Source organism: Acomys russatus, chromosome 7, assembly GCF_903995435.1.
Source record: "Acomys russatus chromosome 7, mAcoRus1.1, whole genome shotgun sequence".
Lineage (NCBI taxonomy): Eukaryota > Metazoa > Chordata > Mammalia > Rodentia > Muridae > Acomys > Acomys russatus.
The window spans coordinates 51,713,369-51,740,643 of NC_067143.1; the positions used below are offsets into that span (position 1 = coordinate 51,713,369).

Sequence of the window (27,275 nt, forward strand, 5' to 3'; positions counted from 1 at the left end):
AAGCACCCTCAGTGTCACCTCTTTTCACTAAAATGACAGACAGACCCTCACACAGAGAAGGGGAGCAGATGTCTCAACTTAGAAGAAGACAGCAACCAAGCAAACGAGAGAGAAGGGAGTCAGTGGTGGGTTAAGGGCACTGGGGTGCTCGCTTAGGCAGCACATATAACAGTTACACTGGGAAGGCAGTGTTTCTATAAAGCATCATTCACCCTCCCCACTTCAGGGCTACAAATGTACCAAAAATAAAAAACAAAAATTTAAATAATTATTTTTTATTATTTTTATTTTTACATATACATTTATATTATTACACACACATATATAATAAACTACCTACAGCAAGAGGAACCAAGAAACAATCAGGAATTATATAAATGTTACATTCATAGTGTTTTGGCTATCTGTATTTGGCAGCATTGAAGAAAACATCTTTCCTATCTTAGTGTGTCTAAAAGTCTGAGTGTAAACCAATCTCCATCACATCTTGTCACTATCAATTTAAAACATCTATCTAGACCTAAAAACATCTTAACCCCTAAACAACTAAGCTTAACTGTAAAACCAAACTATCTGGTCTTCAACCCCATCAGATACTTGAGAGTAATTAATTTTATTCCTTCTCAAAAAATAAAATCTTGACACAAAACTCAAAGATAAAGTAAATGACTTAATTGACTGAAGAGATCTGATATTCCCAAAAGAATCATGCTGTACATGGAAAAGAGAGCCCAAGTTCATCCACAGTGCTCATCATCCTGAAATGACGTATGTCATTGGTTCCTTCATGCCTTTCTTTACCACAAGACTTTCAATCCTAAGAGGCTAAAACCTCTCTCCTGATCAACAAAGCTTTATCTACCCAGTGAATGACACATAGTTTTTATATTGCAGGGTACTTTGGTTGCTCTTACATTGTAAGTAGTTTTTTTTTTTTCTATAATGTTTATATTGCAAGTGGTTTATCCATGCTTGGTTTTAAAGGAAAGAGGGAGCTCTAGCATAGATTGAGGAATCTGGTACAAGACAGAGCCCATTGTGCTTCTTTTAGAATTAGCAGTAAATGCATTGGTTATCTCGGTTAGACGACAATGGCCACGATGTAATTCTCACCCCAGAACCTCGGATCCTTCTGTTTACAGATGGGTGTGGGAACATCCTGAGCATCCGGCTTTAACCCACCATGGAGAACATGGCCTGTAATGGGTCAGGGGACTCTCAGACCATCTTCTACCTTACAGGCATCCCCTCTCTGCAAAAGTCCCTCTTCCTTCCTGTCTTCTTCATCTTTCTCCTCCTCTACCTGCTCATCCTGGTGGGCAATGCCCTGATCCTGGTGGCTGTGGTGGCAGAGCCCAGCCTCCACAAACCCATGTACTTCTTCCTAATCAACCTCTCAGCCCTAGACATCCTTTTCACCACAACCACTGTCCCCAAGATGCTGTCCCTGTTCCTGCTTGGGGACAGGTTCCTCAGTTTCCCTGCCTGCTTCTTGCAAATGTATCTGTTCCATAGCTTCTCCTGCTCAGAAGCCTTCATCCTGGTGGTCATGGCCTATGACCGCTATGTGGCTATCTGCCGCCCTCTGCACTATCCCATCCACATGACCCCACAGACAAACACAGCGCTGGCAGCCAGTGCCTGGACCACCGCTCTCCTCCTGCCCATCCCAGCAGTGGTACAGACCTCCCAGATGGCATTTGACAACATCGCCTACATCTACCACTGCTTCTGTGATCACCTGGCCGTGGTCCAAGCCTCCTGCTCAGACACCAGTCCCCAGACCCTCATGGGCTTCTGCATCGCCATGGTGGTGTCCTTCCTTCCCCTCCTGCTGGTGCTTCTCTCCTATGCCCGCATCCTGGCCTCAGTGCTCCGCATCAACTCCAGGGAAGGGCGTTCCAAAGCCTTCTCCACCTGCAGCTCCCACCTCCTGGTGGTAGGCACCTACTACTCATCCATTGCCATAGCCTATGTGGCCTACAGGGCTGACCTGCCCCTGGACTTCCACATCATGGGCAACGTGGTGTACGCTATTCTCACACCGGTTCTCAACCCTCTCATCTACACCCTGAGGAACAAGGATGTCAAGGCAGCCATCACGAAAATAACATGTCACCAGGATTCAAAGAATATTGGAAAACCCTAAATTTACCCCCTACTGGTGTATACTAAGCCTTTTCTCATAAACATCAACAACAATAGCGAGGAAAATGTGGAAGATTCACTCAGCTAAATAAGCAGAACACTAATTTTCATAATATGTCTCTTCTACTGTAATTCTTCCTTTCTCTGGGAATTAAATGGGTAGGATCCTTGTTCCACCTTAAGTTGCCATCCTTAAGTTTTACAAGATAGTAAATATAACTGAGAAGGGGGTGGTCAGAATGCCATGAATTCCAAAACTGTTGATTTTAGAGACTTCAGTATTTCACTGCCAAGAGATTCTTTTCTCCTGGATCTACTCTCAAATTTTCTGAAAATCCCCAGTGTTCCCAACATGTAGCTGTGACTCACTTTTGCCTTCTTTGCAGAAGTAACCACTTGAAAGACAATGGGGAACAATGGAAGCTGCTAACTGTCTTAGCTGCCCCAGCATTAGTCACCTCCAGCTCCATAGGGGATGTGCCTCTGTCCACTAGACTCTCCTGGAGTCGCAGGAGCGAGGCACATGCCCAGTCCACTAAAGATCTGGGCGGGAGTCTCACCATACCCACATAGGCAAGAAGCTCGGCATTTCTTTTAATTCTCACTACCCTACAGTTTCCTTACCCATGCATGTCTGTGAAGGTGCCAGATCCCCTGGAATTGGAGCTATAACCACTTGTGAGCTGTTGTGTGGGTGCTGGGAATTGAACCCAGGTCCTGTGGAAGAGCAGCCAGTGCTCCTAATAACTGAGCCATCTCTCCAGCTCTGGGGAAGTTTCTTTCTAAAAACCTGTCAGTTCTGTTCATCCAGACCAAATGTAAGTATACATAGTATTTAGGAGGTAAGAGGTGGAGTGGCCTAGGTCCAGGATAATCTCTTTTCTTGCTTTTCATATATAGTCTCATGCCAATATCAGGAGTTTCCGCCAATCAAATCTCTAACCATTTTTCTATTGTGTAAAACTCGGTGTAGCTTGACACAAACCTCTACACACCTGTAAAGAGAAACTCTCTGTTGTGGAACTTCTTCTACTACAATGCCGCCTGCTGGCATTTTCCTGATTGTTGACTGATGTGAGGGAGCCCAGTCTTCTGTAATAACATTCCTGGGCAGGTGGCCTAGGCTGGAGCAAGGCAGGAGAAGTGAGCCAGCGGTCATCACCTCTGTGATTTCCAAGTCCTCTGCTTCAGTTCCTGCCTCCAGGTTCCTTCCTTGAATGATGGACTGACAACTGTAAGCCAAATAAACCCTTCCCTCCACAAGCTGCTTTTGGTCATAGTGTTTTGTCACCATAACAAAAAACTTAGTAGGACAGAGCTCGAATAACGGTGCAGCTCAGAAGAGGGCAGGGTTAGTCATGGCACTATTTTCAGGAGTCTCGGATCCTGCTAGACTATAGCAGTTTCCAACCTGTGGGTCATAGCCACTTTGACAAACCTCTGTCTCCAAACATATTTACGTTATGATTCATAACAATAGCAAAATTACAGTTATGAAGTAGCAACAAAAATAATTCAGGGTTGGGGGCTCTGTAACATGAGGAACTGGATTAAAGGGTTCGCAGCAGTAGGAAGGTTGAGAGCCACTGTGCTAGAGTTAGCAACGAAAGCTTAGTCTTGAAGCCAAGTCAAAGAAAAGCTCTGCGTGTCCTCCTTTACTGACTCTGGAAAACAGGGATTGGGGCTTACATCCTTCCATCTAACCCTTATTCACTCACAGCATGCCTAGTCTCCACTCTTCGACAGTGCCATCCTGACTTCAATGGGACCACCATCGTCAAGTTCAAAAGAGACGGGTGACTCCGAAGTCTAGCTCCTGAGTTCCAGTAGCTATTAGAATTTAACCTAAAGATGTGAGGAGAGGATGTTTTACTCTCTCAGCTCCATTGCCAACCAATGAACAATTCTAAAATTATCCCCTTGTTAACTTGCACTGTGTTGGAGTTCCGTGTTGAGAATCTCTTTTTGGACAGCAATGTCAGTTCCTAGCAAGAGCTTTTGCCTGCGCTGTTCCTAGACATCCTAGACAAAGCGGCTTGGCATGGTGATGGAGTTCAGGGGCTTCTTTTAACTATTTATCATGCATAAGATGAACCGGTGACCACATAAGCAGCAGTGATACCTTCCACCCATAGCCACATCTACTAATTGGCACAGTCTCTTTGTTTTTCACATTTTAAAACTGTTTCCCAATTTTTATGCTAAAGAATATTATCAGTACTGTGAAGAGCATCACAGAACAGAAGTAGATATTTGCCAGTTCCATATCTGATAACAAATTAAGGAATTGCTATCAATAATATATACAGAGAATTCTCACTTGATGACAAAAATGCCAACAGCTCAATTAAAAAGTGTGAATAGTGGTAGATATAGCTGAGAGATGCCCAACACCCTGACTCCAATATTCAGAAACACTCACACACCATTAATCTATGTATCTATCAAAGTCTCTCTCTGTCTCTGTCTTTATCCCTCTCTGTCTGTCTGTCTGCCTGTCTGTCTGCCTGTCTGTCTGTCTGTCTGTCTCTCTCTCTCTCTCTCTCTCTCTCTCTCTCTCTCTCTCTCTCTCTCTCTCACACACACACACACACACACACACACACACACACACAAATTCACATAATTCCATCTAAGCCTGCAGCATGCCTAACCCTCACTTTGAAAATTTAGGAGCACTTGAGTAGACAGACCTTTGAGGAAGACATGCAAGTGGCCAATAAGTACAAGAGGAAATCAGCATCTCTACCCACTGGAACAATGCAAATCAAAACCACAGTGATGACCAAATGTTCATCAAGATGACTACTTTAAAAACAAAAATATGTAGCTGGGCATGGTGGCACATGCCTTTAGTTCCAGCACTCAAAGGGCAAAGACAGGTGGGGCTCTGTGAGTTTGAGGCCAGCCTGGTCTACATAGCAAGACCAAGGACTATGTAGAGGAGATCCTATTGTTACAATAATTTGTATTGGTTTGGCCTACAAAGCCAATAACTGAAACATACTTAAAGGCTGTTAGCACTACACGTGGGGCAGATCTAAACTTATAGAAATACACTTGTAAACTAAACAAACTACTCTAAACTTCGTAACATACATATACCAAGCACTTGCCACTATGATCCTCGGGCCATTTCTCTCTCACATCCCCTCCTTGTCAACTGTCAACCCTCTTCCCATATCCTTTTCTCAACTGTCAATCTTGGCTCCGCCCCCTCTCTGGGAAGTCCCGCCTTCCACTTCCTATCCTTCTGGCCAGCTTATTGGCTAAACAGCACTTTATTGACAGTTGTTACATCCACTCAAGACATTCATTCACAATCTATCTCAAAGAAAAAACACATTTTGGAGCCTAGCAAAACGACTGGGTGAGTAAGAACACGTGCCACCAAGTTCCATCCCTAAGACCCTCACGGTGGAAGAAAGTTGTCCTCTGACCTTCACACGTGCACCGTGACAGGATGTGGAAAAACCGGAAAGCTTGAGTGCTGTTGGAGGAAATGTAACAGCTGTTGGTACAGCTGTTCTGGAAGAGGGCACGGCAGTTCCTTAACTAGCTAAACCAAACTGGGTGTGGTGGCGCACACCTTTAATCTCAGCATTTGGGGTGCAGAGGCTGGTTGATCTCTGTGAGTCAGAGGCCAGCCTGGCCTACATAGTGAGGTCCAGACCAGCCAGGTCTGTGCTTCAAACAACCCAAAAGTTAGGTAGACTTACTGTAGGATCCAACAACGCTGCTTCTGGGTAAGTCACCAAAGGAACTGAAAGCAGGGGCCCACAGAGGTACTTGTTTATTTGTGTCCTAGGCACTGTCATTTACTATACTGGAGAGGTAGAAAGTACCTAACGGCCCACTGACCAGTGACTAAGAAGCAATGTGGCCTCATGTGATGTATTTAAGCCATTCTTTTTTATATCCCACATTTCTATGCTAATGTTTTATAGGTTTGTTTTTTTCCAACTGAAAATGTCCCTCCAAGTAACTCTCCTGTTGAGAATGTCCAAGTGCAAAAGACTGTGATGTGCCTACAGAGGCAGAATGTGTGTTACACAAGCTTGGTGCAGGCTTGAGTCACAGTGCTATTAGCAGTACAATGAATCGACAATATTCATTAAATAAAGTCTCTTTGAACACAAACACTTGTGAAGTAAGGCTATGCATTATTTGGATGACAAACTTGGATGTTAACTTTAAACTTTTGGGAATCTAGCCATCTATTTTCCTACACAATGATTTTTGTCCACTAACTCAGTATAACTTTGTAGAAAATAATTCTTGCAAATGACAAAATTGAGTGTGCTTTAAGGTCATTTTCTCACATATTGGCTATGCCACCTACACTTCTGGAAGCAACTGACCATTTGGTCCCCATCTCTTTACATGTTTGCCAAAATCTGATATTATTCAACTTGAAATTTTTGCTTGTGTGTGTGTAAGGAAATGTGTATGTGTTCATGTGTGTTTGTGTATGCACACATGTGTGTTTGAGTACATGTAGAGGCCAGATGTTAATGATGTTTGTTTGTTTGTTTTTTTCAGTGTCTTTCACTGATCAGTCACCCTGGATGTGGCAGCAAGCTCTGGGGAGCCACAATCCAAGTAATCTGCTTGGATTACTGGGGTGCACCACACCACTCCCAGCTTTTTAGATGGGTGTGGGGATCCAAACTTGGGTCCTCGAGCGTGTAGAGGAAGCACTTTATGAAGCCATCTCCCTAGGGCAAACCTTTGCCCTTCTTACCAAGCTAAGAAGATACCTGGATCTGTTGAATTCACACGTCTCTGCTTACTAATGAATGTGGACATCTCTATATTCACTCTCAGCAGCCAGAAAGTCTACCTGTGCAATTGCACATTAGGAAATTTAGTTCTTTGTTTTATATTTCCTCTTAGTTTACCTCTTTGGGGGATTCATGTCTGTTTGCTCATTACAGACATTAAATTACCCACCTGTTTGCCCACTTTGGAACTTGTTACTTGTTAAGGAGAAACCCTTGATTTAATGCAATTGAATTGATCACATTTGTGATCCGCATATTTTCAGTGTGTCCAGCCGTCTGTATCACAAAGGAGTTTCCAACTCTCAGGAGCATCTTCCTCTTCGTTCTTCCTCTTATAGCTTGAGAACACGTGGGGATTCTCTCTGTTGAAGGAATAAGAAAAGAATCTTTGCATCCAAGAAGTCGGTCCCAAAGCCCGGCATCATGGCACATGCCTTTAATCTCAGCACTTGGGAAGAGAAGTGATCTCTGTGAGTTCCGGGACAGCCAGGACTACAGAGTGAGACACTGTCTCAAAAACAAAACAACACAAAACAGTTTGTCTTAGGACTTGGAGAGATAGGTCACCAGTTAAGAGTGCTTACTGCTTCAAGAGGACCTGAATTCAGTTTCCAGCACCTTCCTCAGGCAGCTCATACCTGCCTTTAACCCCAGCTTCAGGGAATCTGATGTCTTCTTCTGGCTTTTGTGGATAATAGATACATATGGCAAAACACAGAAACAAACAGATAGTTATTAAAAGGAAAAATAGATATTTTTTAAAAATCCATCCTTCATTGTTTTTATAAGATCCTCACATACCATGCCTGCTTCTGAATGACCTATTTTGTTCTATTATCAATGGTCTGCTGGAGGACCAAATCATTTTATTATAGACTTTAAGTGTGTAGGTTTTCCTATTGGCTACGAGGATGGTCCTTTGAGCTTACCATGTATTTCAAAGCTGACTTGGCTATCTGCTTATCCTTATTTCTGTTAAAAAGCACTTAAAACTATCTTTTCTAACTATGCTGTAAAAGAAAAAAGAAACATTTCTAGCTAGTATCCTGTCTCCAAGCCAAGCCCTATTGTGATGAATGATGGCTACCTTCTTAATGCTTTCATGTTTCCTCATTAGAAAAGTCATATGCAGCTAAGAATTGGGACTGTTTCTTCATGTCTGCGTTCTCCTACTTCTTGGAGGTGTCACTCAAGAGCTCATGAGATTGAGGACCTGAGTGGGACTCATATTGGAAACAAAAAACTATCTCCTAAGCGTCCTTTGATTTTCACATGCTGTGCCATGCATGTACACACATTCAAGGACACATACAAGTAATAATAAAGAAATAAAAGTTAAGAAGACATGTGTCATTCTGCATTTATGTCCATGTCCACACACACACACACACACACACACACACACACACGTGCACACACACTCATCTCATCTCATCATTGGACGTTGCACAGGTCCAAGGGTTGAGAGTGGCACTTCTGAAAGACTTGGAGTAAGTGGAAGAAAACCACAGCTACAGGCTGGTCCCCAAGCTGAGACTCATTTCATTTTCATGAAGCTATCTTTGCTCACTAGTGCCACTTCCTTGTCATCACTGGAGGAGCAAGGGGTGGATTTGTACCCAAGAACTAAGTCTAGGGTCAATGTTCTTCACAAGGCTCAGGGACCCAAGGGCGGTTGGCGGGGACACTGAATACCAAGTTTCCCTGCATTCTCCAGGCCTCACCACCCATGGTGTTCACACGTCAGTGCCCGGGTAAACCATGCTGCAGGCTTATTAATACACAAAATGCCAGGCTCCCACCTGCCTTTTCAATCTAGTGGATACTGGCTGAGGCCCAGGGACTTGCATTTGTCTTCATTAGGGTTTCTATTGACGTGAAGAGAGACACCATGACCACAGCAACTCTCATAAAGGCAAACATTTAATTGGGGTTGGCTTACAGTTTCAGAGGTTCAGTCCATTATCATCATGGTGGGAGCATGGCAGCGGGCAGGCAGACATGGTGCTGGAGAGGCAGAGAGGTCTATAGCCTGATCCGCAGGCAGCATAGGAGACCTCAAAGCTCACTCCCACAGTGACACACTTCCTCCAACAAGGCCACACCCTCCTAATAGTGCCACTCCCTATGGACCAAGCATTCAAACAGACGAGTCTACAGGGCCACACCTATTCAAACCTCCACAGCATTCCAATACAAATTAGCAAATAGTGAGTTCTAAGTGTGCACTGGCTTTTGATACTACCATACAGAATGGTGACTTGAACTTCACGGCCATAATATCACCTAGCATTGCTCTGGAACTTTCTCCTGGTGGAAGAAAATGTCTTACCTGAAAGTAAACTCATTGACCTTTCTTTTTCCAGGGAATGGCATGCCTCATGCCCCACCCAATTCTTTTCTGCCGTGGCTGACAAGAACTCGCAGCCTATTATTTAACTTTTGCACCTTTCTTTTTCAAGAGCCTAAAAATAGCCACTGTTCTTCTCTTCCCTTCTAAATTATTTTTTGTTATGTTTTGCCCTATTTTACACTGTCTTCTACAGAAGTCTCAAATTTTTCTTACACATAGAATACAAATAAATACATAATATGCATTGGTAGGATTATGAAGGTATCTACTTCAAACACAATAATGAGCACCAGGAAAATATTTGGCTATTATTTTATGTTATTTTGTTGTTGTTGTTGTTATTGTTGTCATGGTAATTTCTAGTTTTGGGAAATTTTTTCCATCCATGATCCACTTCATTTGTTTTTTCTGGAGAAGTGGCTATCAGTCCTGAGCATTGTAAAGGAAGCATCAGGGTATATGTGCTGCTTAGCTTTAAGTGTCAACTTGACACAGACTAGAAACACCTACAAAGATTGTCTGAGTGAAGAATTGTCTAGATTAGGTTGGTCTATAGCCATCCATGTCTAGATGGAGTTTTCCTGATTCTTAACTGACCTTGGAAGACCCAGCCCACTGTAGGCAGTACCATTCCCTAGGCTGGGAGGTCCTGATCAGTGTAAAAAAGGAATTAGCCATGTGAGAGCAAGCAAGGAAGTAAATCATGTTCATTTCTCTCTGCTCTTTTTTTTTTTTTTTTTTTTTTAAGATAGGAAAGTAGGGTTTGTTTATTTATTTATTTATTTATTTATTATGTATACAGTGTTCTGTCTGCATGTACACCTGTAGGCCAGAAGAGGGCATCAGATCACATTACAGATGGTTGTGAGCCACCATGTGGTTGCTGGGAATTGAACTCAGGACCTTTGGAAGAGCAGGCAATGCTCTTACCCACTGAGCCATCTCTCCAGCCCCTCTCTCTGCTCTTGAAAATGGGTGTGATGTGGCTTGCTTCTTGAGTTCCTGTCTTGACTTCCCTCAGTGATCGACTATAACTCGGAATTGTAAGTGGAATAAATCCTTCCTCCATTAATTTTCTTTTTTTGCCAGATGTCTCACCACAGTAACAGAAATGGAAGTGAGACAGGGGAAATAATGAGTAGCAAGGTCTAGGAGGAGCCAAGAGCTGTTGCAAGAGCCCGGTGAGGTGCCCTGGTATTTCTCTGTCTCACTAAAGGCCTCTCCCGGGATAGATCCCCTCCATTTCAGTTGCCAATAAGCCAATATTTAGAGAGTTTGTTACTTCTGAAAGTGTTCCTTTAGTGTAACTTTTATTTGGTGAAATCAGTCTGAGGTGTTCTCTGTTATTTTCAAACAAGAACCCCAAAAGTCACTGGTGGTTAGTTTTCTGTCACTGGCAGCCTAAGATGTTTTTGTTAGTTTGCAGTGCCTGGCCCTCCCTCCACATTCAGAGCCAATCACTGGACTGTCTTCCTAATTCTCCTCTTCCTTACCCAGGATCCTCTCTTCTGAGGAGAGAGCACCCAGTTACGGTACTCTGGGTCTACAGAACTCTTAATTCAACATCCCTCAGAGATACTTGTAATTTTCATCATGGCTGCACTATTTATAATCAGCCAGGAAATGGAACTAGGTGACTGTCCACCAACAGATGAGTGAATAGAGAAAAGGAGATTCAAGTATGTATGATGGAATTTTATGCAGCTGTATAGAGGAACAAAGTCATTGCATATTTCAGGAACATGACTGCAATTGAAAGATCACTGCACTAAGTGAAACAAGCCAGGTTCAGAAAGACACATAACTGCACATACCGTATGTTCTCTGTCTAGGCAGAATGTGTGTGTGTGTGTGTGTGTGTGTGTGTGTGTGTGTGTGTGTGTGTGTGTAGCTGGGACACAGGGAAACAGTACTGTTTGTCCCTGTGTCCCACCACAAGCAACACAAAGCTCTCTGAGAATCTATCATGGTGAAGAACAAGAGAACTGCCTCTGAAGACAAGACTGCTAGGCCAAGCACCTAATGTAGAAGAAACCCTTGGGAGTAGGAAATGTAGCCTGAGGGGATATGGACAGAGACAAGATGGAGAGCTCAGGAATTCTGAGCGACAGTTCCATCTACGCACACATAGTGGCCTATCTGGTCCATGGTCACAGCTACCACCATCCCCTCACTCACAGCCACCATCTCAACCCTCTCTTCACATCTGATCCTTGAGTGCTGAAGATACAAATTCCTCCTTCTGCTTCCCTTTGATGGTCCTGTGTCTCCCATACAGATGAGACAACATATCTTTAGCAGCGTCCTTATTTGACAATGGGCTCTAGTCATTCTAGTTCCTGGAGCTCTGCACAAAGTCAGAACAAATTCTGAAGCATTTTGCTTCTTTTGTATGGGGGTTTTGTTGGTCAGTTTTGTTTTGTTTTGTTTTGTTTTGAGATAGAATCTTACTATGCAGAGAGACTGGGCTTGGACTTAAAATACTCCTGCCTCAGCCTCCTATGTGCTGGGATTTCAGGTGTACACCACCACACCACACCGTTCCCTAGCCAAGGGCTAAATACTGTGAGTTAAGAAGTAATGTGGGGGCTGGAGAGATGGCTCAGAGGTTAAGAGCACTGCCTGCTCTTCCAGAGGTCCTGAGTTCAATTCCCAGCACCCACATGGTGGCTCACAACCATCTATAATGAGATTTGGCGCCTTCTTCTGGCCTGCAGGTACATTCAGGCAGAGCATTGTATACATAATAAGTAAATAAATCTCAGGGGGAAAAAAAAGAAGTAATGTGGCAGACAGTTGGTCATCAATAGATGTTATAGGGGGGAAGAGAGAAAGAGAGAAAAAGAGAGAGAGAGAGAGAGAGAGAGAGAGAGAGAGAGAGAGAGAGAGAGAGAGAGAGAGAAAGACTATCCTTCTTTTCAGAGCCTAAGTGGAGGGAAGATGAGCAGTAGGAAAGCATTTCTCATTAGGCTCTTTGATGTCTTTGAAGTGAAGGCGTCAGGGAGTGCAATAGAAAGAGTATTTCAAAAATAAATAGGAAAAAAGTTCCATGAAGTAAAGAACTAATTCTACAGCATTAAAGGATATAGCAGATTTCAAGATTAAAAAAAAGGGGTTACCTGGGTACACCTCCATGGTGCGAGCAAACTTCAAAGAGAAAGCAAAAGCACTTCTCCACGTCAGTATCATGACATGATGAACAATGCTCATTCAAGCCTAAAGGTAACAGCCAAATCTTTCCAGACGCACAGGAAGTGGGGGACACAGTGCCCGTGGGGTCCACTCTGAAAGCCTCTTACGTAAGGAAATGCAGACAGCCACTAGATGACTCAAAATAAAGAATGACCAGAATTAAGAATCGGTGATAAAAGTGACAATGATGAGTAGCATTTAAATATAGAACCAGGAATGAAGCACTCTGGGAATTATAGCTATGGAATAGAAATTAATGTGCTGAACTTTGACAAAGTAAAATTAATGATACAACTAATATTGTTCAGGACCAAAGGGAAGTGAGAACAAGTATACAAAGTTAATATCCTTTAAAATGAAAATAAGAAATCAGGAAATGAAAGCGTCAGCTTCCAGTCTTTTTTCCTTTATTAACCCTTGTGCTTCCTTTAGTAGTGAACACCTCTCAAGCAGAAGACACACACACACACACACATATATATATGTATATTTTTTTAAATAACAAAGTAATGATGAAACTGTGTGCTTTGTTCTCCTTCCCCACAGCCATCCCTCCTGGCTCCCCCTCACCTTCAGCTGGTTCCTCTTCTTCTCCTAGTTAGTGCCTTCTCACTTCTGCTTCCTCATCACATGGAACCTTAGGATCTCTTCCTCCCTTCTCCAGTTCTCCTACTCGGTCAACGAAAAAATATCATAAATGTGCAAGTAGAGAGGCTGAATAAAAAAAAAAAAAAAACCTTAGAACAAATAAAAGTCCAGAGCAAAGGATATATTCACTTAAAGAACAATTACCAGGCTGGGTATGGTGGTGCACTCGGGAGGCAGAGGCAGGCGGATCGCTGTGAGTTCGAGGCCAGCCTGGTCTACAAAGCGAGCCCAGGACAGCCAAGGCTACACAGAGAAACCCTGTCTCGAAAAAAGAAAGAAAGAAAGAAAAAAGAGCAAGGTAGGAAAGAGGGAAGAACACTGTGTAAGTCATTAGATGAACTCAGCATCAGCTTCATATCAGAGCCAGACAAAGATATCAAAGGAAAACTAACACCAGTACACCAATACCCTCTGTGAATATAGATGCAAAAACTTTCAGTAAACATTAGCCAATTGAATCCATTTCCAAACGGGGATACACTGTGACCACATAAAATTCACCACAGACTGGAAGAGTGTCCAGATACATTAGACTCTATCTAAGGCAGCACACTAACAGAGCGACGGGGAATGGGAGGATCACATGACCACCTTAATTGAGGCATTGAAAACATTTGACAGAACTCAACCCCCTTTCAAGGCAAGACACACAGAAAGCTGGGACTAAATGGGAACTTCCTCAGAATAGAATATGCACTCGTGAGGAACCCACAGTAAGTCATCTCACTGGTGGAGGAGCGAAAGCCTTTCCTCCTAAGTGCAAGAATGAGAAGACAAGGTCTCCCTTATTTGTCTCTTTTCAATATTGTCCTCAAAATTCTTGGTTGGTTGCTTGCTTGGTTGTTGTTGTTGTTGTTTTGTCAGCTTGAAATAAGTTAGCTATCTGGGCAAGGGAACCTCAGCTGAGAAAAAATGCTTCCCACAGATTGGCCTGTGAGCAAGTCTGCAGGACATTTTCTTGATTGATGTGAGAGGGCCCAGACCACTATGCGTGGTGCCACCCCGGGCAGGTGAGCCTGGATGCTATGAGAAATCAGGCTGAGCAAGCAAGCCATGGGGAGCAAGCCAGTAAGCAGCACTCCTTCGTGGCCTCTGCATCAGCTCCTGCCCCCAGGTTCCTGCCCTGTTTGAGTTCCTGTCCTGACTTCCTTCCCTGATGGACTACATGTGGAAGTGTTAGCCAAATAAACCCTTTCCTCTCCAACTTGCTCTTGGTCATGATGTTTCATCACGGTGGTAGTAACCCAAACTAAGACACAAGTGATCTTGAAAAAGAATGAGCCTAAGAATTCTCACTTCTCAATTTTGGAACATACTGTGAGAGGGCAGTAGTGGGCCGTGGTAGGTCACTGGGCTAGCCCTCAAGCTTTAGATCTGGGCTACGCCATGTATTGTCAGCTGACTTTTGACTAGGGCACCAAGACCAATCCCTGAAAAAGTGATAGTGTCTTCAGCAGAATGTGCTGAGACAGCTGGATAATTTTATGCAGAGGAATGAGTCTGGAGGGCTGGGAAGATGGCCCAGGGGGTAAAGCGCTTGCAGCTTTTGATGAGAACCTAAGTTGAATCCCCAGAACCAACATAAAAATACCTGGGCACAGTCACATGTGTCTGTAATGCCAGCACTGGGGAGGCTGAAACAAGAAGAGTTCTGGGGCTTGCTGGCTGACCAGTCAGCCCAACTGACAGACAAGCTCCTGGCTTGGTGAGAGACTCTGTCTCAACAAACAAGGTGGACAGTGATTGAAGAAAATGCCCCAGGCTAACTTCGGCCTCCACATACAGCCGCACACGTGAAGAATGAATTCGGATCCTTGTACATTATTTACACAACTCATACAGTATGCATCAAGTTATATTATAAACATGCATAGTAATATTTAAAATAGCTTGTATACTGAATACAAAAATACAACTTGTAGGCTCAATCTTCTCAACAAATATATTTTATTATGAACTTATTAACCGAGAGTACGTCACTGACAACTCGCCTAACCGAAACAATAGGAAAAGAGGATTAAAGAATACAATAACAAATCCATAAGGATATCAGTTCCGAGGAGCGATTCTCCTGGCATAATCAGCAGGATTTCTTCTGCTGAAACCTGGAGCAACCAGAACCCGGAACCTCAGCAGGAGCCTGGAGCCCTGAAGCCTTCCCTCAAGCGGTTCTCTCTAGGAGCATCTCGAAGTGCAGCGATGAACAGCCAAAACTATTCCAAGTCTCTAAAAGCCCCACCTCCAGTTTGGGGGCTCATTTATATATCTCCTCCCAGAGTCTGTTCACAGATCTTTTCAGCTGGCAACAATCAAGCTCCAGCCCGAGGTGGTTTGCCTTCTAGTGGATTAACCTCACCTGTTCTCTCACATGACTGTTCCCCATCCCACACTTGGGATGATAACAAAAACAGGTTTATCTCTCCTTCAACAACTTGAACAGATCAAAGATCCAATGTGTAAAGTAAAACAACACAAATCTTAAGGAGAGAAAAAGCACATTTTCATAAACTTGGATTTGGCCATCATCACTTAGGTATGAAACAAAAATAACAAACAAATAAAGGCAAATAAATAGGAAAACTTAATGTCATTAAGATGGTAATAACTGTCATCAGAATTTTAAAATATTGTGCTTCAAAAGCCACTTTTTTTTTTTTTTGCTTTGTTTGTGTGTATGGTTTTTTTTGGGGGGGAGGGGGAGGTTGCAATGGCAGGGGGAGGATGCAAGGGCATGGAGAGATGAATGGAACTGGGGCACATTATGTGAAACTCAAAGAATCAATAAAAAGTTAAAAACCATTAGAAAAATTATTTTCACTTCTTTTCATTAATATAAGGCACAGAAGTGTTATTAATAGAAATAAGACTTTTTATAGCTCATATTCCAAGCTCTCAAAAGCCACTTCCTAGAAAATGAAAGATGGGGTTGCAGAAATGGCTCAGCAGCTAAGAGCACTTACTGCTCTACCAGAGGACTGGCATTGGATCAGGACATTCACATGTTACTCCAGCCACACAGATCTAGTACACCCCGCTGACCTACACAGGCGCTTGCACACATGTGCATGCACACACACAGCATAAATGTAATTAATTAGTTAATTAAACTGGCAATACACAAAATGAAGAGAAGAACTAGAATCCTGAGACCATGAAGAGTTCCCACAATTAAGCAACACAGATAACTCTCAATTTCTAAATGGGTAAGGGACATAAATGCACATCTCTCTAAGGAAAATGTACAACAGACAATAAGCCCTTGATGCCATTAATTAATAGGAAAATGCACAGCAACAGTATGAGACACTGTCTCACACTCACCAGAACCCCTGTAGTTAATGAAGGAATAGTCAGGGAGGCCAGATACAATTCCAAGAATTACCCAGGCCACATGGTGAGTTCTAGGGCAACCTGAGCTATGTCCTGTGTTGCTGAGGACATGAAGAAATGGATTCCTCCTACATCACTGATAGGTATGCAGGGGACAGCGGTGTGGCCAGAAAAGTGCTTCTCTCACAAACACTAGGGCCTGAATTCGATTCTGAGGACCCACAGAAAAATACATCAAGCAGCTCATGCTCATAACTTCAGTGCTGGGGAGACTCAGGCAGGAGGATCCCTGGGGCTCATCGGCCAGCCAGTATCGCTTACTCAGTAAGCTCCAGGCCAATGTGAAATGCAGTCCCAGGGACGTGGATGGCTGAGTATGACATCAGAGGCTGACCTTTGCCCACCTTGCATACGTGTGTACATGTTTCCATGTGAACACACACACACACACACACGAATAAAAATGTGTGCACCAATTGTTCATGGGAGCACTATTCACAATTACTGAAAGAAGCCACTCAAATGTGCATCAAAATGATAAAAAAGATAAAATGTGAAATCTATGCACGCTGGAGTATTACTCAGCTATGAAAAGGAGTGGGATTCTTATAATTTCAGCCTAACATGGCAAAGCCTTGAATGGATTTATGAAACAATCCAGATATAAAAGGAAAAATGTTGCATAAATTCATGAGACAGAATATAGATTAGGAAGTACCACAGGGGTGGGGAGAGGGGAGATGACAGAGTGTTATTATTTAATGATTAATAGCATTTCTATTTGTAGTAATGAGAAGACTTTTGGAAACAGCAGTGATGGCCGCACAACAACACTCTAGGTGTAGTTAAGACTTACAAATAATTAAGCCTGGGGCCGGAGAGCTGGCTCAGTGGTCAAGAGTACTTCCTGCTCTTCCAGAAGTCTGCAGTTCAAATCCCAGCACCCATGTCAGGCAGCTCACAGCCACCTGTAGTCGTAGCTCCATGAGATCCACTGCCAGATCCCAGTCTCTGGCAGCCCCCACATGCCTTCAGACAGAGACACACACATACACATAAATAATTAAAAATGTCTTTTTAAAGTTATTAAAGTGGTTAATGTTGTTTCTATGTTTAGAGATGAGCTGTGGGAACCGTGAGGACAGTGCACGCCTGTAACTCTTGTGCTTGGGGGCCTTGGGCACCTAGGGGGCAGGAGGTTAGAAGTTCAATGCTGTTCTCCCTCAGCCACCTATTGAATTTGAGGCCAGTGTGGGCTATAGGAGATGCTATTTCAAACACAGATTTTTTTAAACAACATAATATACAAAGAGCCTACATTGAATTATATACTTTAGATGAGTGAATTGTGTGGTCCGTGAATTATATCTCAATATAACTGCTTTTAAAAAAACAAAAATGGGCTATCACATGTATACAGATAAATGAACAGCATGGAAGAGCCTGGAATGCATTCTGGTAGGTGATTCAAGCAGGACACAAAAGACACGTCATACGGTGTCGTTCACATGAGATACCCAGGGTCGATAAAATAAAGAGATAGTCTGGTCACCATTACCTGGAGCTGAGGGGAGCTGAGGGGAGCTGAAGGGGGCTGAGGGGAGCTGAGGGGGCTGAGGGGAGCTGAGGGGAGCTGAGGGGAGCTGAGGGGGGCTGAGGGGAACTGAGGGGAGCTGAGGGGGGCTGAGGGGAGCTGAGGGGGGCTGAGGGGAGCTGAGGGGGGCTGAGGGGAGCTGAGGGGAGCTGAGGGGGGCTGACAGGGGAGGGAGGTGAGTGTTAATGGATGCAGAATGTCTTTGGTAGGGGACATAAAAAGGTTCTAAAAGTACCTTTGTGGCTTAACGAGATGGCTTAGTTGTTAAAGGCACACACTGCACTTGCAGGGGATCTAAGTTGGGCTCCCAGAACTCACATGGAGACTCACAACCTCCTGTGTCTACAACTCCAGGGGGTCCGATGCCCTCTTCTGGACTCTGCAGGCACCTCCATTCATACATGCATATACCTCACCCCCACCCGACTTCAGCCAAGACACAGAAAAAAATAATTAAAAATACAAAAGGGCTTTTAACAATAGACATACAACTCCACAAATATATTGAAAACTAAATTCACATTTACACTGGTGAATCAGGTAGCTGTACGTGAATTCTAGCTCAGTATAGCTGTTTGTTAAAGTGATGTAATGACAGGAAAGGCCCAGCCTCGGACTTGGCTCATAGTGAGTGCTTGGTACAATCCAGTTACCATGGAGATGAGGGTGATTTAAGATGCTGACATGTGCTTCACACAGGGCGGCTCTTAAGTGATGGAAACAATCCCAGATGCCCTTGGCAACGGCATGTTTGCGGGGGATAGTTAGCATCTCCAGAGACCCAGTCCCACTGAGGACAGAAGGACCTGTCACCCGCACAGGCAGCAATGCTTACTTCCTTGCTGCCCAGCTCCCAAGATTCCTGTTGCTTAATTTGGCCCCTGAAAGAGAAACAGATCTCATTGATGGCAGGGGGCGGGGCCTGGGGGCTCTAATGAATCCCTGGGAATCTGGGTCCCTACATTCTTCACTCCCCAGTTGCTAGTTCCAGACAAGCAATGAATCTTGCAGGCTCCCAGAGGAAAGCTAGGCCTTGAGTGGCGGCCACATTTGTGGTCTGAGCTGACTGGTAATTAGGCCCAGGAGACTGTGCCTCATGATGGCAGACTCCACGCCCCATGCATGGTGGCCACACTTCCTTGGCCCCTGTGGGAGAGTTCTGGCCCATGCCTTCCTTCTTGCCTGGCTCCCCAGGGGCATCTCTGTTCATTCCTAGCTCTAGGGCTCTGAGGCACAGGCTGGGGCCGCTGCCCAGTCCTGGAGGTCCTGTGCTCACGCGGGGTCAACTCATACACCTCTTCTGCCCTTCACGGCCCAGGGCAGATGCTTCTCTATCACATTTTAACCAAGTGCCAGGCCATCCTGCCCTGCCTGGTTACCATGGTCTGCAACTCCTGGCCCAGGTCTTTGCACTGCAGGTCTGGAACATGGCTGGCCACTCATGCATCATGTTTCTAGGAAGAACGCAAAGCACAGGGGCAGAGAAAGCCTCAGGCTCCATTCAGCCCTAGTCGTCTTCCCTCCTCAGAGCCGTGCCATGCTGCCAGGAGCTGTCCCTTTAAAAATGATGTCTGAAGCCAAATATTAACAAAGTCACAAAACCAGACATCTGGTTTCCCTGACTCCAGGACTCCTAGGAGCCTTCACTGTATTAACCGATGCTGCCCATCTGTTTTGTTTGTTTGTTTGTTTGTTTGTTTGTTTTGTTTTGTTTTTGTTTTTGTTTTTTTTTTAAGGTTCATAAGGGGCTGGAGAGATGGATCAGCAGTTAAGGGCATGTCCTGCTCTTCCAAAGGACTTATGTTTGACTCTTGGCACCCATGTGGGCAGCTCACAACAACTTGTAACTCCAGTTCCAGGGACTCCAATGCCATTGGCCTATAGACATCTGAACTCAGGTGCACACCACACACACACACACACACACACACACACACACACACTCACGCATGCTTGTATGCATTCACACATGAAAGCACATACACATGCAGGCACATACTCACACACATGCATGATTGTATGCATGCATAATGCACACACACATGCATGCACACGCGCACGCACACATACACACTTAATGTTAAGCTTCAAAAGAAAAGGTTCTTAACAATTGGCTATAGGATCTTTCCCTTCTCCTAACATCTTATGGGACCCATATAATGTGAAATCACTGGAAACTTCTGCCCTAGATGATGAATGGGGTAGGGGAACCAGTAAAGCAATTCAACGTTTAAATGAAACTACAAAAAGTAGCAGAAAATGTAATAAAAGGAAAATGTAGGCAACATCTTTGGGCCCCCAAGGCTGGAACTGAGCCTGGCCCACAGTGCGCAGACTGATGGAATGGACAGAGGGGTTCTAATATCACAGCAGACATGCTACGGAGGCAGCTTTCGCGTTTTCAAGCCTTTTGAATAGACTGACTGGGCTTGCCTCCATGTTGACTGTATTCCACCCAGAAAGCTGCTGCTAGGAAACAGAGCTCCACAGCAGTAAAGGCCCCCTAGAGCGGCCACTTCATGGAGCTCAGTGAGGCCAACAGAGGGACAGAAGGAGGAGGGAAAGACAGTACAGGGTCAGGTATGCAAGGCTTTAGAACCATGCCAAGAGCCTGGAGTGCTCACGCACACCTGTAATCCCAGCACTCAGGAGGCAGAGGCAGGTGGGTCTCTGTGAGTTCAAGGCCAGCCTGCTCTCTGTAGAAAGTTCCAGGACAGCCAGGGCTCATGGTAAAAACCCTATCTCAAAAATAGAAAGTGCCGAGGCTGAGGAGAGGGCAAAGGAAAGGTATAGGGATGCAGCTGAACTTCTAGGGCTCTGGTTTTGGTTTGTTTGTTTGTTTGTTTGTTTGTTTGTTTTGAGACAGCCCCATGTAGCCCAAGATGATCTCCATATATACCAAGGGTGACTTTGAACTTCCAGTCTCCACCTCCCGAGCTATGGGATTAGAGAGCGACGTGACCACCACACCTGGTTTTCCGTGGTACAGGAGGTTGAACTGAGAGAGTCATGCATGCTCAGCAGGTACCCTGCCAACTGAGCAGCACGCCCAGCCCATAACGCATGCTTTCAAACAGTCACTCTGACTAGAATACTGGTAGCACTGAGCAGAGAAAGGGGTCACTATGATGGTATGCAAGAGACAAACAGTACTGAGACAGCCAGCAGCCTTAACTGGAATGGAAGGAGGCAGGGCATAGAAGATACTTGAGCAGAGAACAGAAATTGGCAACTAACTTGGGCTTGGGAATGCCAACTGCTTGTAGATGATACACACAAACCTCACAGATGGAGAAACTGAGACCTGGAGGCAATCAAGGGCTTGTTCGTGCTTTCACACAGAGATAAGACTGGCCCAGAACTTGACTTCCAGGTTCCCAGGCCCAGAACCCTTCCTCACATGACACAATGAGTCAACATAGAACTGCAGGTTTCATAAAGCATTAGATGCCAAACTTGGTTACTTGGACCATTTCCACAGCAACTGGGAGCTATGGCCAATTCTTGCTAATTGGGCAGCATGTCTTTGCCTACTTCTACAGGACTTTTTTCCAGTGCTGTTGCTAAAAGGCACAGTCTAGCTGCTTCTGGGCCAACCCAACCCTCTTGATCTTCATGTAGAGGAAGGAGGCATCTTCCCCTCCTTACAAGGTGAAAGCACAAAGCCCAGAGAAGTAAAGAGACTTGTCCGAAGACACACAGAAAATCAGTAGCTCAGATTTCCCTTCATGCCAGAACTATTCTCCCATACCCTGGTTAAGAAATATAGAAGGCTGATTCTGTAGCCCAGAAGAGAGCATCTGGTCCAAAGTCATCACAAGGGAGTGGTAAAGCGAGACCTTGAACCCAGGTGAGCTCTCAGAGGCCTGTGCAGCAGCCAGCCAGCTGCCTGTCCTTCGAAGCTGCACTCCTGAGAAGTCTGTGTCCTGACTCCCTCCTTCAGCATCACTGTGCCCCCATCTGTCTTGTCGGGGACCAATGCTGGGACATCTCCAGGCTGCCTTCAATTATGAGGCAATAAATATGAGATGTGCTGCACGGTGAGCAGCCGCCTGGGCCGCCAGCCCTGCCTCTACCCTCACCAGCCTCCGCATCAGAAAGATTGGATTTTTGTATCGTTCATTTTTTATCTCTGTTCTATGTCAGGTGGGGAGACACAGGCCACGGGGAGAGGATAGCTTGATTCTCTCCCCACTTACCAAGGCAGCACCCAGATGGAATGGGTGATGTCCTTAGGCTGCTGTCATGCTGGTGAGGCTCTCCACCTCCATGTACCAGCCGTGTGTGTGTGTGTGTGTGTGTGTGTGTGTGTGTGTGTGTGTGTGTGTGTGTATGTCTGTTGCTCAGGGTCCTGCTCAGGGAGATGGTGACCTGAGACCCTGCTTCTGTCCCACTGGAAGGTATGGGGAGGGGAGGGGCCATAAAAGATCACGACCTGCTCTAGCCCTCTGGGAGCTACCGTTTACATCAGGTAAACAGACAGCTCCAGGGTTGGGCACAGACTCTGGAACTGGGTATGAAGGGCATAGATTTGCTGGGAGGGAGGAGAGAACAGCAAGGCAGATACAGACAAAGTTGCTTGACAAGCACAGCCAGAGGGAGAGGCCACCTAAATTTTCTTGGAGACTTGATAATATGGCTGGGACATGGGGAAGATAGAAAGTAAGGCAGGGGGTAGGCAGATCATGTCCCCACCACATTTGAATTTTAGAACAGTCTCTCTGACTATCTGGAAAGCTCATTTGGCCGCATGAGCAGAGAGGGAAGGTGGAAACTCCGATGAGGAAGAGGACTTTGTCCTCTACTAGAACAAAAATGACCGTGGATCAACAATTATTATTATTGGGGCTGAAGAGATGGCTTAGACGTTAGGAGTGTGAACTGTCCCTGCAGAGAGCAGAGTTCTGTTCCCAGCACCCAAGTCACAAACTGCCTGTAACTCTACCTCAATGGAACTGACATCCCCTTCTGGCCTCTGTGGGCATCTGCATTCATGTGCAAATAAACACACACACACACACACACACACACACACACACACACACACACACACACACACGAGAGTAATTAAAAAAAAAGTCTTTTTAAAAAGAAATACTATTGTTATCATCAGCCCAATGAATGTTGTCACCAAATTTTACTGGAATGGGGATAGTGCTAGACATTAAGGTCAGTTTCTAACCTGAAAGTTCTTCAAATAGATAATCACCCCATTTTTTTTTAAAGAGACCTGAGCGAGCAGGTTTCCCTGGTGTAGGTTCTGGATCTAAACAGAATCAGAGCATCTCCTTGGAACCTCAGTACTTCCTAGTTAGGTCAGCACCATGATCTTCAGGATATATCTGGGGAAGCTGAGGCTTGAAGCAATGAAATCATCTGCCCAGGGTCTCAAAGGCATAATGTTCCACTTGGGGGACTACCCTCTGGCCACAGGCCCCCACCTCTGGACACGTCCTGCTCCTGGAGGGTCCCATCACCTCCACTCTGAAGCCGACCTCCCTTTCTGTCCCGCTGTGCAGCAGCCATCACACTGAGTCTGTCAGCCCCTTCCTGGGATCTTTGTTGAGAGGAGGAAGGTCCCCTATGTTTCTGAGGCCTGCCCACCTGCTCTTTCCAGGGTGGCAGTCTCCACAGCTGGGTGAATTCCAGGCCACTCCCCACCCACCCGTCTCCCTGATAATGAATCGTGAGCCTGCAGGCCCAGCTGCAATGCTTTCATCATCCAATTACCGAAGCCGCTGGCACGATAAATCTTGCTCTCAGAAACGCAGGCAGATCTGCAGCTATTTTCATGGCCATTACTGTGCATAGGACATTGGGACTTGGGTCATTTGCCTTTCTGATATGGAGTCCCTGTCCCCACATCCCCTCCATTGTCTCTGCCTTCTTGCATTTCTCATAAGCAGCTCTCCCCACCCCCATCCTGTCATTAGTGCACCTCCTCCCGCAAGCACCCGCGACACATCTCTGCCCTAGGCTGTGGTCCAAGATCAGAAGACTCAGTGTGACCTTGGCCAAGTCACTTCACCTTTCTGGCCTTCAATTTCATATAAAATATAAGTGGTGTCAGTGACTTTACAAGACCCTGTGAAGATTAACTCACCCAGGCATGGCACACTCCTCACTGGCAGCAACAAGGGTACTTGTCAGTGTTCTTTATCTTTTAAAAACGGTTTACGTGTTTGTCATAATACATTTAGGAAAAAAATATCAAGCTGTATCACTGCTAAGAGACTGTGAAATCAGATATCTACACCAAGTATGATAAAGGAAAATATTAAAAATAAGCCACAGATTCAGCTAAGATGGAAGGAGTGTGTGAGTGAGAGAAGGGTGAGAAACCTGAAATGACAGCCACACAGCGGTTGCGTTCATAAACATCTGTTCTCTTTTCTGCCCTGGCCCAGAGAGAAAGGGGCCTATCCTGCTGAGAGCACAGGCTGACCGGCCACAGGGGATGGGGGCACCTCACAGCCTTTGTTCACATCAGAAATGGTTCCTGGGTCTTTACCAAGCAGACCCCTGTTTGGTAGTGGAGTCAAGGGGCTCCAACGGCAGTGTCTCCCTCAGGGAGCCCCCACTACACTTTTCTTTGAAGTAAACCCTGTCAGGCAGAGCAAGGCAAAACGCAGCTGTCATGACATTTACCCAGTAGGACCTCCCTTGAGGTCTTAGATTTGTGCATTTGCTGTGAGGGCCCAAAACCAAGGACAGGAGGTCCTAAGACCATATCTGCAAGGAGAGGTACAAAGGGGCAACTTTGAAAGTTCAGGTACTTTGAAAGAACAAGCACTGCTGTTCTGCCACCAAGGATAGACAGCATGCTTTAAAATTGGCGTTGCTTGAGGCCTACGGGAGTTAGAGGAAGAGTGCCATCTTGTGGCTACTGTTGGTAGTGCCTTGGACGAAGCTACAAATGCTTCTGCTTTCAGATTTTTTGATTTGCTGGTCCAAAATAGTCTTGCCAAGAACGTGTTCTAATTATTGGAAACAGATTAATATCTAGTATCTTTTTGAAAGAGACCAATATCATAAGTTTTCTGCTCTGATCCCAGTCCAAATGACTATGAGCGTCTTGGGGGTAGGACTGCCTACCACTTACCTGCAACTGCCTACCCTCCCTACCATTTTCACACATACGCAAATGCATCTAACAAGTCCCATGGTGCTCATACTTAGCGTCAGGACATGACCCAGTCCCTGGCCTCTGCCACTTGGGAGTTCAGCCCAGAAAAGAACGCAGGCACCGCTGCGGTATGCACACACCACACACACACACATCACATGAACAATAAATAAAAATGGAGAGGGGGGAGAGAGAAGTGTCCCATTGGTGGAGAAGCCAGCTAGTGTACAGAATGGGCTGGGGAGGTAACTGGGCACTGCGGGGGTGGGGGAGTGTGAAGACTGATGGGTAGTCCTCACAAGACACACGGACCCAACAGTTTTCACCTCTCACTTCTTCCTTGGCCCAAAGTTAGGTCTCCTCAGCCGGTTACTATAGTACTCTCACACACAAAAGAGAGAGCTCTCATGGCCTTGTGCTTATGGACAGACCCAAGGGTCCTATCCCTACCAGAGGTGAGAACCAGACACAGACAGGGACTTCAGAATAAGTTCGCCATGTCTCTACTCTGAATGCCTTACACAGAACATCTGAGGTCCTGTCACCAGCCACGAGGTTAATGCCATCATGCCCACTTCCCAAAGGAGAGGCAGAACTAGGCTTCAACACATTGGCCGAGTTCTGAAAATCAAAGGAGCATGGAGACTGGGGAAGAGAGAAAAGGAAACACTTAAGAACCTTTCCTTTTTGAGATGGAGAGATGGTTTAGTTGGTAAAGTGCTTGCCCTACAATCCAAAGAGCTGAAGAGCAAGGTTCGATTCCCCAGAATGCTAAACACACACACACACACACACACACACACACACACACACACACACACACACCCTTATACTCTCCTCCTAAGTGTCATTTAAGTGTTTCTCTCCCTCCCTTGAAGCCTTGTCATAGAAAATACATTTTAATGATCCCTACCCTCAGACCACAGAGATCACAGTCAAGTCCAGAGGCCTCTTTTGCATGTGGAGGCTTTGAGCCTTTTCTAACTGACTTTATTTGGGGTTCTTTAATGCTTACACCTCCCTTCCAACCCACCCTAGATAGGAGAGAAAAGAAGCTAATGGGAACAGAAGTAGACCTTTTTAGACTCAGTTTCTTGGAGCTCTTCAACTCTTTGTGATCAAGATTTTAGCAGACCCATTTTTTAAAAATATTTTATTTAATTTTAACTTATGTGCATTGGTGTAAGGGTGTCAGGTCTTATTGTTACAGACAGTTGTGAGCGGCCATGTGGGTGATGGGAATTGAACCCGGGTCCTTTGGAAGAGCAGGCAGTGCTCTTAACCGCTGAGCCAACTCTCCAGCAGGAGAATTGGCTCAGCAGACCCATTAAGCAGCAAAAGCAATTCAGCAAAGGTGACTGCAACTGCAGTAGCAGAAATCTGGAATAGACCTGTGCCCACTCACTACAAGGTCGTAGGGCACTGAGATGCTCCTTAGCCTCAGAAATATTGATGGATACATACCCACAATGCCCTTCTCCAGAGATATAGGGAAACTGCATCCATTCTCCAGAAGAGCATCTTCACAGGACGGGTGGAAGGATGCTCTCTATAAGGCACCAGACTCTGGCATTCAGATCTTCTCCAGTTCCTATTGCCACCATAGTGGCCTTCGGAAGCCTCACTATCCAATCACAAGCTCCAGGTTAAATGTGCTCACCCCTAATGTTCCTTAATACTAACAACATAGCAAATGCAAGACTTGAGTGCTAGCCACACTTCTGGAAGCCCTTCTGTCTTAGCTAACTTTCTATTTCTATGATGAGACACCATGAACAAGGCAACTTTAGAAGAAAGTTTATTTGGGGCTTACAATTTTGAAGGGTAAGTCCATCACCATCACAGCCAGTAACATGGCAGCAGGCAGACAGGCATGACACTGGAACAGTAGCTGAGAGCTTACATCTTGATCCATAATCATGAGGCAGATAGAGCTAATTGAGACTAGCATGGACTTTTGAAACCAGCCAGAAAAAATGCCCCCAGTGTCATGCCTTCTCCCACAAAGCCACACCTCCTAATTCTTCCCAAACAGTTCCATCAACTGGGGACCAAGTGTTCAAACAGGAATCTATAGGGCCATTATCCTTCAATCCACCA

At 45.1% G+C, this 27,275-nt stretch overlaps 2 protein-coding genes across 3 annotated transcripts in view; one reads left to right on the plus strand and one right to left on the minus strand.

Annotated features, from left to right (window-relative positions):
- Nucleotides 1-27,275, minus strand: part of Serpinh1 (serpin family H member 1) — a 671,742-nt gene that overhangs the window by 402,969 nt on the left and 241,498 nt on the right. The gene's annotated exons all lie outside the window — the stretch shown is intronic.
- LOC127191743 (olfactory receptor 2AT4-like) lies at nucleotides 1,184-2,149 on the plus strand. The gene has a single exon (XM_051149030.1). It carries the CDS (start codon nucleotides 1,184-1,186, stop codon nucleotides 2,147-2,149), a length of 966 nt encoding a protein of 321 aa, XP_051004987.1.

What these genes read in the sequence shown, in the direction of transcription:
- LOC127191743 (XM_051149030.1), top strand. Translation starts at nt 1,184, where the DNA reads ATGGAGAACATGGCCTGTAATGGGTCAGGGGACTCTCAGACCATCTTC.